The sequence below is a fragment of the Primulina huaijiensis genome, unplaced genomic scaffold (genome assembly GCF_012295235.1).
Source record: "Primulina huaijiensis isolate GDHJ02 unplaced genomic scaffold, ASM1229523v2 scaffold42415, whole genome shotgun sequence".
NCBI lineage: Eukaryota > Viridiplantae > Streptophyta > Magnoliopsida > Lamiales > Gesneriaceae > Primulina > Primulina huaijiensis.
The window spans coordinates 347,879-363,538 of NW_027360177.1; the positions used below are offsets into that span (position 1 = coordinate 347,879).

The 15,660-nt window shown below is 35.8% G+C and overlaps 3 protein-coding genes across 6 annotated transcripts; all 3 read left to right on the forward strand.

Moving 5' to 3' along the window:
* The first annotated feature begins 2,926 nt into the window (after positions 1–2,926).
* LOC140969645 (amine oxidase [copper-containing] alpha 2, peroxisomal-like) lies at positions 2,927–6,056 on the forward strand. Its single transcript, XM_073431046.1, has 5 exons — positions 2,927–3,820; positions 3,971–4,355; positions 4,834–4,947; positions 5,087–5,625; positions 5,708–6,056. The coding sequence occupies exons 1-5, from the start codon at positions 3,042–3,044 to the stop codon at positions 5,919–5,921; spliced, it is 2,031 nt and encodes a 676-aa protein (XP_073287147.1). The 5' UTR covers positions 2,927–3,041; the 3' UTR covers positions 5,922–6,056.
* A 3,043-nt stretch (positions 6,057–9,099) lies between these two features.
* LOC140969662 (amine oxidase [copper-containing] alpha 2, peroxisomal-like) lies at positions 9,100–11,652 on the forward strand. The gene is given in 6 exon segments (XM_073431081.1): positions 9,100–9,898; positions 10,073–10,457; positions 10,580–10,693; positions 10,829–11,328; positions 11,330–11,365; positions 11,439–11,652. Coding segments are annotated over 6 exon segments (1,986 nt in total). The 5' UTR covers positions 9,100–9,152; the 3' UTR covers positions 11,644–11,652.
* Positions 11,653–12,073: 421 nt separating this feature from the next.
* Positions 12,074–15,128, forward strand: LOC140969663 (primary amine oxidase 1-like). Of its 4 annotated transcripts, none has more exons than XM_073431085.1 (5): positions 12,074–12,247; positions 12,602–13,548; positions 13,655–13,768; positions 13,967–14,499; positions 14,594–15,128. In XM_073431085.1, exons 1-5 carry the CDS (start codon positions 12,223–12,225, stop codon positions 14,751–14,753), a joined length of 1,779 nt encoding a protein of 592 aa, XP_073287186.1. In that variant the 5' UTR covers positions 12,074–12,222; the 3' UTR covers positions 14,754–15,128. The 4 variants fall into 4 exon arrangements, with proteins under 4 accessions (XP_073287186.1, XP_073287184.1, XP_073287185.1 ...); XM_073431083.1 differs by having other exon boundaries at positions 12,106–12,380; XM_073431084.1 differs by having other exon boundaries at positions 12,106–12,359.
* The last annotated feature ends 532 nt before the right edge of the window (positions 15,129–15,660 follow it).

Genomic DNA, 15,660 nt, shown 5'->3' on the forward strand with positions numbered 1-15,660 from the left:
GTAAGGTAAAAAGAATAGGCACAGTCGGACTCAAGGTCCATGATACCTCTGAACGATTGTTACAAGATGTAAGGCATGTACCAGAGCTAAAGAGAAACTTAATCTCTCTTGGAGCTCTAGACCACAAAGGATGCACATTAAAATCTGTAAAAAGGAAAACTAAAAAGGTTCACTTGTTATGAAAGGAAACTCAACTAATGGTCTGTATGTGCTTTTGGGAAAAACCATTGTAAAGTCTCCTGCACTTTCTGTCAAAGAACGAGATAATAACAAGCTTTGGCATTTGAGATTAGGTCACATAAGTGACAGGGAACTGCAAGAGTTAAGCAAACGGGGACTGATTGGTGATACAAATAGTTGCCCACTGGATTTTTGAGATGTGTGTACAAAGAAGAAAACAACAGCAGTCAGATTCATTAAGGTTGTTCACCAAACCAAGGCACCTCACCTCTTGATTAAGTGCATTCGGACTTGTGGGAACCTTCCAAAGTACCATCAAATGGAGAAGCCAAATATTTTATGTCCATTGTTAATGATTATACAAACGAGTTTGGGTGTACTCATTGAAGTATAAGAATGAGACGTTTGAAAAGTTCAACCTCTGGCTCAAACTCCAAAAGAACCAATCAGGACATAAACTCAAGTACTTGAGAACAAATAATGGATCAGAGAAATTTACAATTTGAAGGTGGAACTAAACAGAAAAATTTGAGATGAAGAATCTTGGTCCTGTCAAAAAGATCCTTGGAATGGAAATACACAGAAAAAGAACACAAAGGCTACTGTTTCTTACTCAAACAGGATGCCTTCAGAAAGTCTTGCACAAGTTTAATATGTCTGATTCGAAACCAGTGCAGGGTCCCTTGGCAAATCACTTCAAACTCTGTTTCTCAGAGCCCTCAAATTGAAGAAGAAAAGAAGTGCATGGAAACCGTACCTTATACTAGTGTTGGCGAAGCAGATGGGACGTCAGAGCTGGAGTTCCTGTAAGGCCTTTGCAGTAATGGGTTTTGATGTGATCTCGTTGAAATAGATGAGCCGGGTAAGTAGCTCCAACGGGTCAAATCAATAATTTATAATGTTTGGGGAATTTGAGTGAAAGAATAGCTACAACAGTCACCTGCAAACAAGAAAGGAACTCGTGAATGGGCGCCGGAGGAGTGTTCGGCGTAGCCACTCCGATACTTAAGTCAGCAGGTTGAAGATGAGCGAAAATGGCGATATATGTGCGAATATATGTGTGCCAATACTTAGGATTCAGAATCTGACATTAATACCTGCTATTTATAATAGAAAATGGATAGGTACCTCGTTTCCCGTGCCACCTACTAAGTATGGCAAGTCCACTGCCCATACTATAACTTCTGATAACTTCTAGGACACTTCAGGCACAAGTGGTTCTGACAGATTAGACGGCCTGTATCAATCACACTCGAGTTAGGTGCAATTCTCGAGGTGGCTCAGGTAGTAAGGTGCCCGGGTACTTGTTTGAGAGCTCAGGCTATGATGACGATCTCTCGGGAAAGTAGTGCCCGGGTAGTTAATGAGAGTACCCGGTCATATTGGCTTTGACATGGGCTATCCAATTAATGACTCAGGTCAATCATGATGACCCGAATCCTTATTGGGGTATCACCAGGTTTCATCTTCTCTGCGTCTGAATACATCATTGAGAAAGTATATAATTGCTACTTGCAAAACAGAATATTGTTGGGTTCGTTTTTATAATCCATATAGAGTGAAGTAGTGAACTAGAAAGATAACTATCAATTATTTATTTGAAGGCCCGAGCCAAGCATAATATTACAAATACTGTTGTTGCTGGATTGTGCAACTGGAGGTGCGATATCAGCTAGAGGTAATTTTGAGCTCATGTATGAAACTAACCCAAAATTTAGTTCTCGAAGTCGAACTACATTTTGAATGTAATCGTCATAAAATGTTTAGTTTCTTTCTCCTTTTATACGACACCAAAAGTTTCAGATATTTTTATTGTGCTAAAAATTGTGGAAGAAAGAAATGCACTTGAGTATTTTTAGATTTAGATTTTAAATGACATTTTCACCTTAGACGACTCCTATTTCAGGGCAATTTCATGTATAGCGCATTAGCACATGCATGGAAGAAAAAGATAGCGAGAGGACTCAACTGTTATTGGCTTTATAATCTAAATTGTGGAACTCGTGCCCTATATTTTCGAAGATTAAATTATTTTGTTTTATGGCTTCTGAGTTTGAAAACTTTTATAATTATTAATGCTTGCAAGCCCAATTCCAAATTCAGCTTTTTTACTTAAAAATCACATAATTAATTTCAATAAAACAACTATCTAATCGAATTTTCCAAATTTTACATGAGTTAAATTCGAGTTCAAAATAAGTTATTTCTCAAATTTCCATAAGGTACCGTTTGGTTCAAGTACTTCTAAGTACTAATATAAATAGTCCTATCATATCACTTGTACAAGTATTATTTATTTCGATCAATCAAATTATTAATTATTTATTTCACATCAATCAAATTCGTAATAATTTATCTCACATCAATCAAATCAATAATATAAAATTATGATATTAATCTTAATAAATAATATTATTAATATTCTATTAATATTTTCAACAAAGACAAAATGATAATATCGTATTATCTCAAATTTAATCAATCAAATCAATTAAATCAAACACCATATTAATTATCATTTTCTATTTATTTTATTATTACAAAATATTACTTATCCTCGTATTATATATCTTATATCATGAACCAAACGGTATCGGTACATAAATTTTGTAATATTCAACTCTTTCTTTTTTTCTCCTGTTTTGATAATTTCAATTCAAATTTTGGTTTCTATTGTTAGTGTCTCATTGATGCGGACCCGTACTTGACTTGCTGAAAATTTTCTGCATCCTCTGCGGAAAGTTGAAAATGAAATATGAGCAACCCCATAAAATAAGGTTTCACAAAAAGCAGATGACTGATGATTCCACAGGCATATTCTAGAGTTTCAGAATTTTCCATTCATAAAAAGAAAGAAAAACATGATTCTCACCCAAATAAATCTGATCTTCTTTCTATGTTTGCCCATTTTTTCAATATTTTCAGCTTCATGTTACCATCTTCTTGATCCTCTGACACCATTTGAACTAACCCAGGTTCAAACTTTGGTCAAGAATTACTTTTCATTACCTCCACAAAATGTAAGTTTCCACTATGTAGGTTTAGATGAACCAGAAAAATCCACAGTCGTTTCATGGCAGTCATCATCCGGTAATCAAGAAATCCTATTCCGCCGAGCATTTGTTATTGTCCGTGTCAGTTCAAAAAAGACCCACGAGATAGTAATTGATTTACTGAAGAACCTGGTTCTACGTGATGAAGTTTATGATGGATATGGATACCCTTTACAGAACTTTGCGGAGCAACTTGCAGCTGATAAGCTTGCGCGATCTTACGCGCCTTTTATTGCAGCGATTGAGAGAAGAAATCTCAAGTTAGAAGAAGTTGTGTGCTCGACTTTCACTGTAGGATGGTTTGGGGAGGAAAAAAGTAGCAGGTTGGTTAAAGTTATGTGCTATTATATGGATGGAACTATCAATCTATACATGAGGCCTATAGAAGGAATCACCGTGACCGTTGATCTTGATGATATGAAAATCGTGGGGTTTCGTGATCGGGTTATGGTTCCGGTTCCTAAAGCGGAAGGTACCGATTACAGAGAATCGGTGGAGAGGAAGTCGTCGTCGGATTCAAATGTTAAGAGTATGGCAGGCGAGAAACAAGTTGGACCTGGTTTTACATTGGATGGATATATTGTGAGGTATGGTACACTGATTTCTTTTTAGTAAGTTAAGTGTGATTTTTATGTAAAATGGAATTTTTATACTTTAGTTAAGCTATTCAGGAACAAAACTATCAGGTCCAACAGGGGTTGATGTAGGCTGTTTTCCTGTTTTATTCTCCAAATCAGATGGGCTGATTGGGAGCTCCATGTATCATTTGACATGAGGGCTGGTCTGATCATATCCCTGGCCTCAATCTATGATCAAGAAAAAGGCGAATACCGTAGCGTGTTGTACAGGGGATTTGTGTCGGAACTCTTTGTTCCTTACATGGACTTAACTGAGGAATGGTACTACAGAACTTTCTTTGATGCAGGCGACTACGGGTTTGGACTTTGTGCAGTGCCACTCGAAGCATCGAGGGATTGCCCTGAAAATGCAATGTTCATGGACGGATACATAACTTCGCGTGATGGAACCCCTGGATTGATGCCGAATGTTGTATGTGTATTTGAAAGATATGCTGGAGATATAATGTGGCGGCATACAGAAAATGAAATTCCAGGACAAGGGGTTAGTAGTACCAAGTTGTTATCTCTGTTCATTTTCTCTAGATTGGAATCTGTTGTCTGAGTTGGGAACGAGTCACGCTATGGGTAAACGAACCGAATCGAGTCATATATGATAAAATTTTGAAGGCTTGAATTCGGTTCGAATTAGTTCTATTCGAGTTCGATTCAATTCGAAGTTCGAAAATTTTAAAAATTTTGGCTCGAATTCTGTTCGAGATCGACCCGAAAGATTCGAAAATGTTTGCGAATTATTTGAATTATTGCTCGAAAATAAGTACAAGACTCCAAATTTAATTTGGAACGGCTCGCGAACTATCGAATTCGATAAGCTCAAATACCAATCAAATATTTTTCTAACCGACTCGAAGAGCGAGCTCTGTTCATTTACACCCCAGCCAAAACATGAAACTCGTTGTTTTGCGGTTTTCTGATTTGAGTTTGCACTTATACTCTAATTTGATTAATGGAAATTTACGCAGATACGAGAAGTCAGACCGGAGGTGAGCCTGGTTGTGAGAATGGTGTCGACTGTGGGAAATTATGACTACATTGTGGATTGGGAATTCAAGCTAACTGGGGCTATTAAAGTCACTGTAAGTCATGAAGCGACTTTGACTCATTGATCATTTTCTTAGCCAGTACTTGATGCTGCATAGGTTCTTTTTAGTTTAATGCTTCCGGTTTCTAACATTACCAACTCTTTTATTTCAATTGGATTTGTCGCTGTGCTAGGTCGGGATGACTGGCTTGCTTGAAGTGAGGGGATCAATATACACACACAAGGATCAGATACAAGAGGAAGTTTACGGTACAATACTAGCGGAAAACACGATAGGAACACACCATGATCACTTCCTCATTTTCAACCTCGACGTAGACGTGGATGGTGATGCCAATTCCTTCATAAAAACTACCCTCGAAACTGCGCGCTCGACCGGAAACAGCTCACCGAGGAGAAGCTACTGGAGGGCTAGTTCCAAGACAGCCAAAACTGAAGCTGATGCAAGAATTCAGCTAGGTTCAGGAGCAACTGAGCTATTAGTTGTGAACCCAAACAAGAAAACTAAAGTTGGAAACTTTGTTGGATACAGGTTGATCCCTGGAGCAGTAATAGGCCCTCTTTTATCAGATGATGATTATGCTCAAATACGGGGGGCATTCAGCAAGTACAATCTGTGGGTCACCCCTTACAACAAGACAGAGAAATGGGCCGCAGGGTTATATACCGATCAAAGCCGTGGAGATGATGATTTGGCCACGTGGAGCTTGAGGTACTATTGCGCGAATACCAGGAGTCAAGAATATTTTTTGAATCTAAATATTTAAATAATGATTTCTTGAAATTGGATGCAGGAATAGGGAAATCGAGAACAAGGACATTGTGTTATGGTACACAGTAGGCTTTCACCATGCACCTAGCCAAGAGGATTTCCCTATCATGCCAACGTTGAGTAGATCGTTCGAACTCCGGCCGACGAACTTTTTTGAGCGCAACCCAGTGCTCAAAGCAAAACTGTCTCAAGAAATCATTGGTCCTCATGCAAACTTAAGTGCATCATTTCAATAATTATCGCTTCTTCATTGTTATGTTGGTAATGGAATTAGATTTTGTTTTTGTTCTAATCTCTTACTATTTAATAAAGTAAGAGATGTGATACTAACCTTATTTGGTATTTTTATGTGAAAAGCCTAATTAACTATCGATATCAACAATAAAAAACAATAACTACTTGATCGGTAAGGTAAATTTCCTAACCCTTCTCTGCTGCATTTCATACATATATATCCTCTTCAACTGCCTTTCTTAGATTTCATGATATATTGATTTAAAAAACGAATATCAACTCGAGTTTTTACTCAGATTGATATCTGTCTTATAAGCTCAATTTACGAGTAGCTTCTTCTTTAACGCATTCTAGAAACATCTCATACGTCTTCGGCAGAGGAAATTCCTCCAGCAACATGTCCCTGACGTATTCCTCGGTAGAATCTTTGAAACTCCCGATCATGAAATATTTCATCGCGCCCCTTCAGCTCTTTCATTTCCTCCGTTAGCTTCTTCCGTTCCTACCTGAGATATTTAAGATACAACGTTTCCATGCTCTTAGGCGATGGAGGAACGTACCAATCGCAGTTTTGAATTTTCTTGATTTGTTTCTTTGTGCCATTATCGTCGAGGCGAATGGAGAATATCTAACCATTTGCAAGATGACGCTTTGTGTTCTCAGTCAACCCATACAACTTTGGAAGGCGAATGGAGAATATCTGACCATTTGCAAGATGACGCTTTGTGTTCTCAGTCAACCCATACAACTTTGGAATGGAACTCAAGTTATTGATACAAATTACGTATGCCACATCTTTGATTACACTAAACCAGTACTCGTAATATTATCTCTTTCGAAATTATGTATCCACATCTTTGACTAGGTTCATGACATATATAGTAATTTCGTTGATGTGTGATGAATAGTTGCCCATTATGTCCTTGTGAGATGATCTCAAGGATCGACTATGTTAGGGACATTGTAATTTCTATGACGTATGATAAATGGTTATCGTGTGTATCTCTCGTGAGACGGTCTCACATATCAAATAGGTTAAGAACACTGTACTTTCTATGACGTATGATGAATGGTTACCGATTAGGTTTTCCTTGAGACGGTCTCACAGATTGACTAGGTTAAAAACATTGTAATTTCTATGGCATATGATGAATGGATACCTAGTAGGTCTTTCAAGTTAGATATATTACATCTAAAAAATAATTATTTGATTTCCTTATATATATATATATATACACACACTAATGTATGCGTCATATAAAGAAAATGGAAGTTTATGAGATACTGCAGCGAGTGTATTGATATATAAGGTCCATGACTGACTTCATATAAATTTATTTTTTTAATTGCAATTATACATGATGTTATTTATTTTGAGCCTAATACCCTCGAGGTAAGTTAAAATAAATCGAAATGAAGTATGGATTAACGGGAAATATTGAAATAGAGGATAAATTTGACTAATAAGTAGCTATATTAAGTGCACTACTTTCTAATCTAGCCTTATCAACTCAGCTCGTAGAGTTGCCTAATTTGTTTTTTCTATTAGCTTAGCTCATATATACACCGTCAAATTTTCACACAAACATCAGATTTATAATATAATTATTTACGAGTAGGTCTCTTGTGAGACGGTCTTACAAATCTTCATCTGTGAGACGGGTCAACCCTACCGATATTCACAATAAAAAGTAATACTTTTAGTATAAAAAGTAATACTTTTTCATGGATGACCCAAATAAGATATCCGTCTCACAAAATACGACCTGTAAGACCGTCTCACATAAGTTTTTGCCATTGTTTACACCTCATGGCTTAAATGTTTAAATAGTCGATAATTTTTGTTCTTCTACCATCACTAATTAGAATCAATCACATTAAACACACACACACACATATGTATGATGGGTTCAATAATTCTTTTTGATTAATACATAAATCGAAACGTGATGTTCAAACTGTTATACGGTCTTAAAAAATTAAGTTATACGATTATCACAAACTATAACTTTCGGTAAAATGCAAACGCTCGATCCTACGTTATATTCAATATCTTACAATATTATCCCTCAAATGTTCACGTTTTTAAAATATTTAGATTTAGATTATGTTAGTCACATAGAAGAGAGAAATTTTGAAGGAAAAATTGTAGCAAATTTTCTTCTTCAACTAAAAAAGACTTTTATGTCATAGTCTCGTGCACATGTTGTATGCATGTTCAGTCGATTATTTTTAATAAATATCATTGTTAAAAAAATTAAAATTTAAATTCAAAAATAAAAATAAAAATTTTTAATAAACTTTTTAGATTTGTAAAATAAAATAAAAATGAAAGAAAGAGTATTTTGAGATTCTAAAAATTAAATTAAGATATAGGTAACTTTATTGCTTTTATACCATCAAAAAATTTTATTGCTAGTATCAGAATGAAGTTAATGATATCGGTCCTACTTTATTGCCTATACTATAACGACAAATAAATAAATAAATAAATAAAAAAGTCAGACTTATGGGGCAAACTTTTAATTCACCCATTATCTATTGGAAAAATTCGATTTTTATGGTCGATGATTTATCAATTATTTGATGTAAAAATCAGCAATTTATGATAATATTTCGAGATCTAATTGTTAATTGTAGCAAATCTCATTTCCCTAACCTAAAAAAAAAAATTTTATGTCCTATTAACATGAAAACAAATTATTAAAAAGCGATTAAATCAGAGTTTATTTTTTTTTAACAAATCATATTTACGGAATTCTTTTTCTTAATCATCAAATTATTGAATCGAATTAAAATTGATTATTTTGGTTAATTAATAGTCATGGTCGATATTTGTAAGAATAAAAAAAAATATTTTTAAACAAAAAATACATAAATTGAATGGTATAGTTTATTTAATAAATTAATCTCTGAAATAAAATAACTTCATTCAAGATATGATAATCCATTTTACGTAACAATAAATAACTGAGGACAAACTTTAAGTATATATTTCATTTTTATTTACAAATAAAAAAAACTATAAATCTTGGCATTGACCTGTAAAATGATCTGTCAGCCTAAATTATATAGTATATCATTTGACTATATCATTTGACTTGAAAGAGGAGATCTGTCGTAGCCTCCCAAAAGAAGTATTGTATTACATATATACATTTATATGTATTTTTTTGTGTATATATATTACATAATTTGGAAGAATAAGCTCCATATACAATCACAGCGAAATCATGCTTCCCAAGCTCAAAAATCTCCTATTCTTCCTTGTTTTCACCATTTCTGCAGTCTTTTCAAGTTCAAGTTATCATCCTCTGGACCCTCTTACCCCATCTGAGCTCAACCAAACTCAAACTTTAATCAACAACTACTTCTCCTCACCTCCACAAAACGTAAGCTTCCACTATGTTGGTTTAGATGAGCCAGCAAAATCCGATGTTCTTTCATGGCAGTCATCTTCCCGCAACCAGCAAATCCCATTTCGCCGAGCATTTGCTATTGTCCGTGTCAATTCAAGAAGCCACGAAATAATCGTTAATTTATTGAATAACTCTATTATATCTGATAAATTTTATAATGGATATGGCTACCCTTTACTGAACTACGCAGAGCAACTTGCTGCTGAAAATCTTACACTATCTTACCCGCCTTTTATTGCTTCGATTCGGAGAAGGAATCTCAATTTAAAAGAAGTTGTGTGCTTGAGTTTTACTGTGGGATGGTATGGGGAGATAAAGAGTAGTCGAGTGGTTAAAGTCATGTGCTATTATTTGAATGGAACCGTGAATTTATACATGAGGCCTATAGAGGGAATCACTGCGACAGTTGATCTTGATCGTATGAAAATCGTGGCGTCTCGGGATCGGGTCGTGACTCCCGTTCCTAAAGCAGAAGGAACTGATTATAGGTTCAACTCAAGTGTTCAGGGCCTGGTGAAACAAGTTGGACCAGGTTTTACATTGGATGGACATGTAGTGAGGTATGGTTATCTAATTACACGTACGTGCGTTAAATTCTTAATATATTTCGTTCTTGCAATTATTATGCTACAGATTTTGTCCTCCATTGAGGAATATCGTGGGATATTAAAAGTAGTGCCAAATTTGAAATGTGAGGACTAACATGTTAATGTATTTCTACAAATATATATCAGGTGGACTAATTGGGAGCTTCATGTATCATTCGACATGAGAGCTGGTCTAATGATATCCCTTGCTTCGATCTATGATCAAGAGAGAGGAAAATACCGTAATGTGATGTACAGGGGATTCATATCAGAACTATTTGTTCCTTACATGGATTTAACTGAGGAATGGTACTACAGAACATTCTTTGATGTTGGCGAGTACGGGTTTGGACTTAGTACGGTAACACTAGAACCGTTAAAGGATTGCCCCGAAAATGCGACATTCATGGATGGATACATCACTTCACAGGACGGAACCCCCGCATTGATGACTAATATTATATGCATATTCGAAAGTTATGCAGGAGACATAATGTGGCGACATACAGAGTTCGGAATACCGGGACAAGTGGTTAGTTGCACTAGGTTTACTGTTTCGTTTTGTTGAATTCTTGAGCAGAACATGACATTGGCTGCTGTATGATTTCAATATTTTACATTGTACTTTTATGATTTAAATTGAAATTGGCGCAGATACAACAAGTGAGACCGGAGGTAAGCCTGGTCGTGAGAATGGTGGCGGCTGTAGGAAATTATGACTACATTGTGGATTGGGAATTCAAGGAGAGTGGCTCTATTAAAGTCAAAGTAAGTGATCAATAAAGTTACAACTTTGATACACAAACTAAGTTGGTAGAACATTGTTAGTATAATGTTTCTAGTTTCCTACTAATTGATTCGAGTAATTTGCTTTTATGAACTGAATTTTCATTACTATGACAGGTTGGGTTGACTGGATTGCTTCTAGTGAGGGGAACGACATACACAAACAAGGATCAAATACGAGAGGAGGTTTATGGTCCAATACTAGCAGAAAACACAATAGGATCGAATCATGATCACTTCATCAATTTCAACCTCGATTTAGACGTGGATGGTGTTGCCAATTCCTTCATCAAGAATAAACTTCAGACGGTTCGTGTGCTGGGAAACACATCTCCAAGGAGAAGCTATTGGAGGGTAAATAGCCAAACAGCGAAAACCGAATCTGAAGCAAGAATTCAGTTAGGTTCAGGAACAACTGAGCTGTTAGTGGTGAACCCAAATAAGAAAACTAGAGTTGGCAACTTTGTCGGCTACAGGTTGGTCCCTGGAGTAATAGCAGGCCCCCTTTTAACAGATGATGATTATCCTCAAATTCGGGGAAAGTTTACGAAGTACAACATGTGGGTTACACCTTATAACAAAGCCGAGAAATGGGCTGCGGGTTTGTACACTGATCAGTCATGGAGACGATGGTTTGCCTATATGGAGCCTAAGGTATCGTAGCATGTAAATTAGCATTCGGAAACATTTTTTTGACAATATTACTGATTTGTTGATTTTGATCCAGAAATAGGAATATTGAGAACAAGGACATTGTGTTGTGGTACACGTTAGGCTTTCACCATGTACCTTGTCAGGAGGATTTTCCGATCATGCCAACTTTGAGTGGATCATTCGAACTCCGACCAACCAATTTCTTTGAGCACAACCCTGTGCTTAGACCATCACAATATGCCACTGATTCCGCAAATTTAAGTGAATCGGGCCAATAATTCTGGTGTATTCGCTTAGGAGAAGGAGATGGATTTTTGTTGTGTTCTGTTCTCAACTTATCATATCAAATAAATGATTTAGAATAAAGTACTTGTTTCTGTGAAACATTTGATTTATGAATGATTCTACAATCAAACATCTGTTACTTCTGTACTTTTAGATTTTTATAGAAGTTCTTATTATTATTATTTTTTGTTGTTCGTATAATTGGTAATAAACCGAAATTTTAAACCTGTGAAAGGCAGTCGTCCCCCAGTTGAAAAAGACAGATTTTCTTGTGAAATTTATTCAAAAATTTCAAACTAAAGTTGTCACCTGCCTTTTATCGACTTTTATAAAACCCAAGTGCCCATAAAATTTTCTAATAAATACCAAAAAGATTCTTGTGAAATGATATTAATTAAAGTATGCAGCAAACAGATAGGAAACGTAAAGAAGCAACGGTTACTTGATGTCTCAAAAAGAGTAGAACTCGAGTATTCTTTGCCTTCAAAGCAAGAAAAAACATCAAACTTGACAACTAATCCATACAAAGTCGTTATGACCATTAATAAGTTCTATGATACTTAAAAAAGAGTATGTCCCTTATCCTGAGATATGAAGGTAAGGCAAGTAAAAACAGTCGCCACATCAAATAAAATCATTTTTAAGTTTTTGTGTGAGCTTTTTATCCCTTCGTTCAAGTTTGTGGTTTGGGACAAGCTTACGCTACATGGTACCAGTACTCGACCTACCAGTTATGGATTCTGAATCAACTCTGATGCAGATAAATTTGTGATACTATGACAATTCCTCTATTGATCTTTTCTTTTGTTTGGTTTCTGTTAGTATCTACAAGCCTATGTCACCCCTTAGATCCTCTTACCCCTAATGAAATCAACCAAGTTAAACTCATTATTCAAAACTCTCATCTCATCTCGTTTCCTAATCTAACTTTTCATTTTCTTGATCTTGAAGAGCCAGACAAGAATGATGTCCTGAAATGGCTATCACTGCATAAAAAACATGGAACTTTCCCCAGCCGTCGAGCCAAGATTGTGATTCGGGTCAAGGGTGAGACTCGCGAACTTGTAGTAGACTTGATCACTCGATCAATCGTGTCAAATGACATGTACAGAGGCCATGGATACCCTCCATTCACGTTCACTGAGTTCTTCCAAGCTATCCAACTCTCCTTAAGGTATCCGCAGTTCCAAGAATCAATCTCAAAAAGAGGGCTTAACATATCAGAAGTCACTTGCTTGCCGCTGACAACCGGTTGGTTTGGTGAAGTTGTCACAAGAAGAGTTGTAAGAGTTACATGCTTTTACCGAGGAGGGACGACTAACATTTGGTCTAGGCCTATTGAAGGCGTAAGCTTACTAATTGATGTCGAAACAATGGAAGTCATCAAATATTCAGACAGATTCAGAGTACCATTACCTGAAGCCAAAGACACTGATTTCCAAAGCCAGGGGCCTAGCACAATATTCTGTACTGGAAATAGCTCTCAATTATCCATCCATGGACATGAGATCAGATGGGCAAACTGGAGATTTCACGTGGCATTCCATGCTCGTGCCGGGGTAGTCATATCCACAGCTTCAATTTATGATTCTTCCAAGAATAAGTATCGACATGTGCTTTATAAAGGGCATGTATCAGAAACTTTTGTTCCATATATGGATCCTACAAACGAATGGTATTATCGTACTTTTATGGATGTTGGGGAGTTTGGCTTTGGCCGCTCAGCGAGCACTCTAATTCCACTTGTAGACTGTCACGGGAATGCATTGTACATGGATGGATACATGGCTGGTGCAGATGGACAAGCACAGAAAGTCTCGAATGCCATTTGCATATTTGAACGATACACTGGTGATGTTTCTTGGAGGCATACAGAAGTTGGGGTGCCTGGAAAAGTGGTAAATGGAGGATGCTATTACCTCTACTAATTAGTACCAACCCTTGTGCAAATGTACAATTTGTTGGTGTATTTTTTATTCTGTAATTAACTGTTTGGCTTTGCAGATAACAAGTGGAGAACCTGAGATAGATCTTGTGGTTAGAATGGTTGCGTCAGTTGGAAATTATGATTATATTCTTGATTGGATTTTCAAGAAAAGTGGCTCTGTTAAAGTAGGGGTAAGTGGCCACAATCTATTTTTCTTGAAAATTAATTTTTTCTATCCTAGAATTGAATTTCAAATTCTCTCATCCAAATCTTCGTTTGATGTCAAATTTGTCATTTATCCATCAAAAGGTGATGTCTTTTCACACAATCAAGAAATATTTTCCTTTTTTAAATATAAGTTATCCCTCACCCGTTTTTTAATATGACAGGTAAGTCTAACAGGGGTATTAGAAATGAAGGCAGTAAACTACGCAAGTACAAACCAAATAACTTCAGAAATTTCCGGCTCACTTGTAGCAGAAAACACGGTTGCAGACAACCATGATCACTTTCTAACGTACTACCTAGACCTCGAGATTGATGGTACCAAAAACTCATTCATTAAGGCAAAACTGAAAACAATGCCTGCCAAAGCATCACCTAGAAAGAGCTACTGGAGGGTCGTAAAAGAAACGATGAAAACAGAAGATGATGCCAGGATTCAAATAGGTTTTGATCCTGTTGAGCTGCTGATTATCAACCCGAATAAGAAGACCAAGATTGGGAATCATGTGGGCTACAAGTTGATCCCGGGGCGGCCAGCAGTTTCGTTGTTGAGTGATGACGACTATCCACAGATAAGGGCGGCTTACACTAAGTACCAAGTGTGGATGACTTGCTACAATAAGACTGAGACATGGGCTGCTGGTTTTTATGCTGATAGGAGTCATGGGGATGATGGTTTGGCTGTTTGGAGCCGAAGGTAATTATAATGCTCGAAAACAGGGATTTGTTTCATGTTATACCTGATCCATTTCTTAAAGAATTTGATCGATTAAATTTACATATTGGTGCAGGAATCGGCCAATTGTGAACAAAGACTTGGTGCTGTGGTATACGGTTGGTTTCCATCACAGTCCAAACCAGGAAGATTTTCCAGTGATGAACACACTTTATGATGGTTTTGAACTCACCCCAGCTAATTTTTTTGATAGAAATCCAGTGCTAACATCTTAATATTTTAGTTGGTGTAAATTTTCAATTTTGATTTTTCTTCCATCACAGTATTATTTTTAAAGGTATTCTGCATGCAAAGGGCTTTTTGTTTCCTTTTTATTATAGTTCGATCACGCAGACATGCAGCAGTTTTCTTTATTTGGATAGTTGGATTTTTATTCTTTAATTACTTACAGTAATATGTATTTACTAGTGAACTTTTCATTTATGTGAATATATTTTTCATGTAATCTTTTATTGAAATTCACTTTATAAACGTAAATTTTAAGACTTTTTTGGCCTTGTGCCTCTGAAAATGGCTTGGTTGACTTTCCCTTTTGGGGCTATAGTTAATTAGTTACCATCGTAGCATGCTTGCTACTATCCTGGTGGCAAGCCCTAGTTATTCCAGTCCCCATAGTTAAAATCTTAAATAAGTTTTTTGTATAAAAGAATCCACGGATTATATTAAGATTAAAAATTTTATAAATAAGCAAAAAACAAAAATAATTTTTTTTGAATGATAGTTAAAGATGAATTATAACTCTAACAAATTGGCTTTTATGTTACTTTCAGTTAAATGAAAATAAATTATTTTTATAATTTGAACAATTATTTTTTATATATAAAAAATAATACCACGGCTTTATAAATATTTTCTCTAGCCTCTCATACTTTATATAATATAATAATAACATAGATTCAAGTAAGAAATTTCTTATTGTTTATAGAGATTTTTTATTTTATAAAATCGAGAGGGTCAGGAGTTGAATGATTTACACATCGTTGAATCGAATGATAAAAGATATATAATATATATGAATAACATAATGATCCGTACCTTTAATCTTTTGTGAAGCTTGAAATTTTTATACTCATTTTCATGCTATATTGCTCCTTGATATGTTATTAAATAGGTTAGATCATG

Bases quoted from the DNA above. Each gene is read 5' to 3' on its own strand.
- LOC140969645 (XM_073431046.1), top strand. From the start codon at position 3,042: ATGATTCTCACCCAAATAAATCTGATCTTCTTTCTATGTTTGCCCATT. The intron at 3,821-3,970 runs GTATGGTACACT...TCTCCAAATCAG, and splicing joins TTGGATGGATATATTGTGAG to ATGGGCTGATTGGGAGCTCC. The intron at 4,356-4,833 runs GTTAGTAGTACC...AAATTTACGCAG, and splicing joins ATGAAATTCCAGGACAAGGG to ATACGAGAAGTCAGACCGGA.
- LOC140969663 (XM_073431082.1), top strand. From the start codon at position 12,427: ATGACAATTCCTCTATTGATCTTTTCTTTTGTTTGGTTTCTGTTAGTA. The intron at 13,549-13,654 runs GTAAATGGAGGA...TTGGCTTTGCAG, and splicing joins TTGGGGTGCCTGGAAAAGTG to ATAACAAGTGGAGAACCTGA. The intron at 14,500-14,593 runs GTAATTATAATG...ATATTGGTGCAG, and splicing joins TTGGCTGTTTGGAGCCGAAG to GAATCGGCCAATTGTGAACA.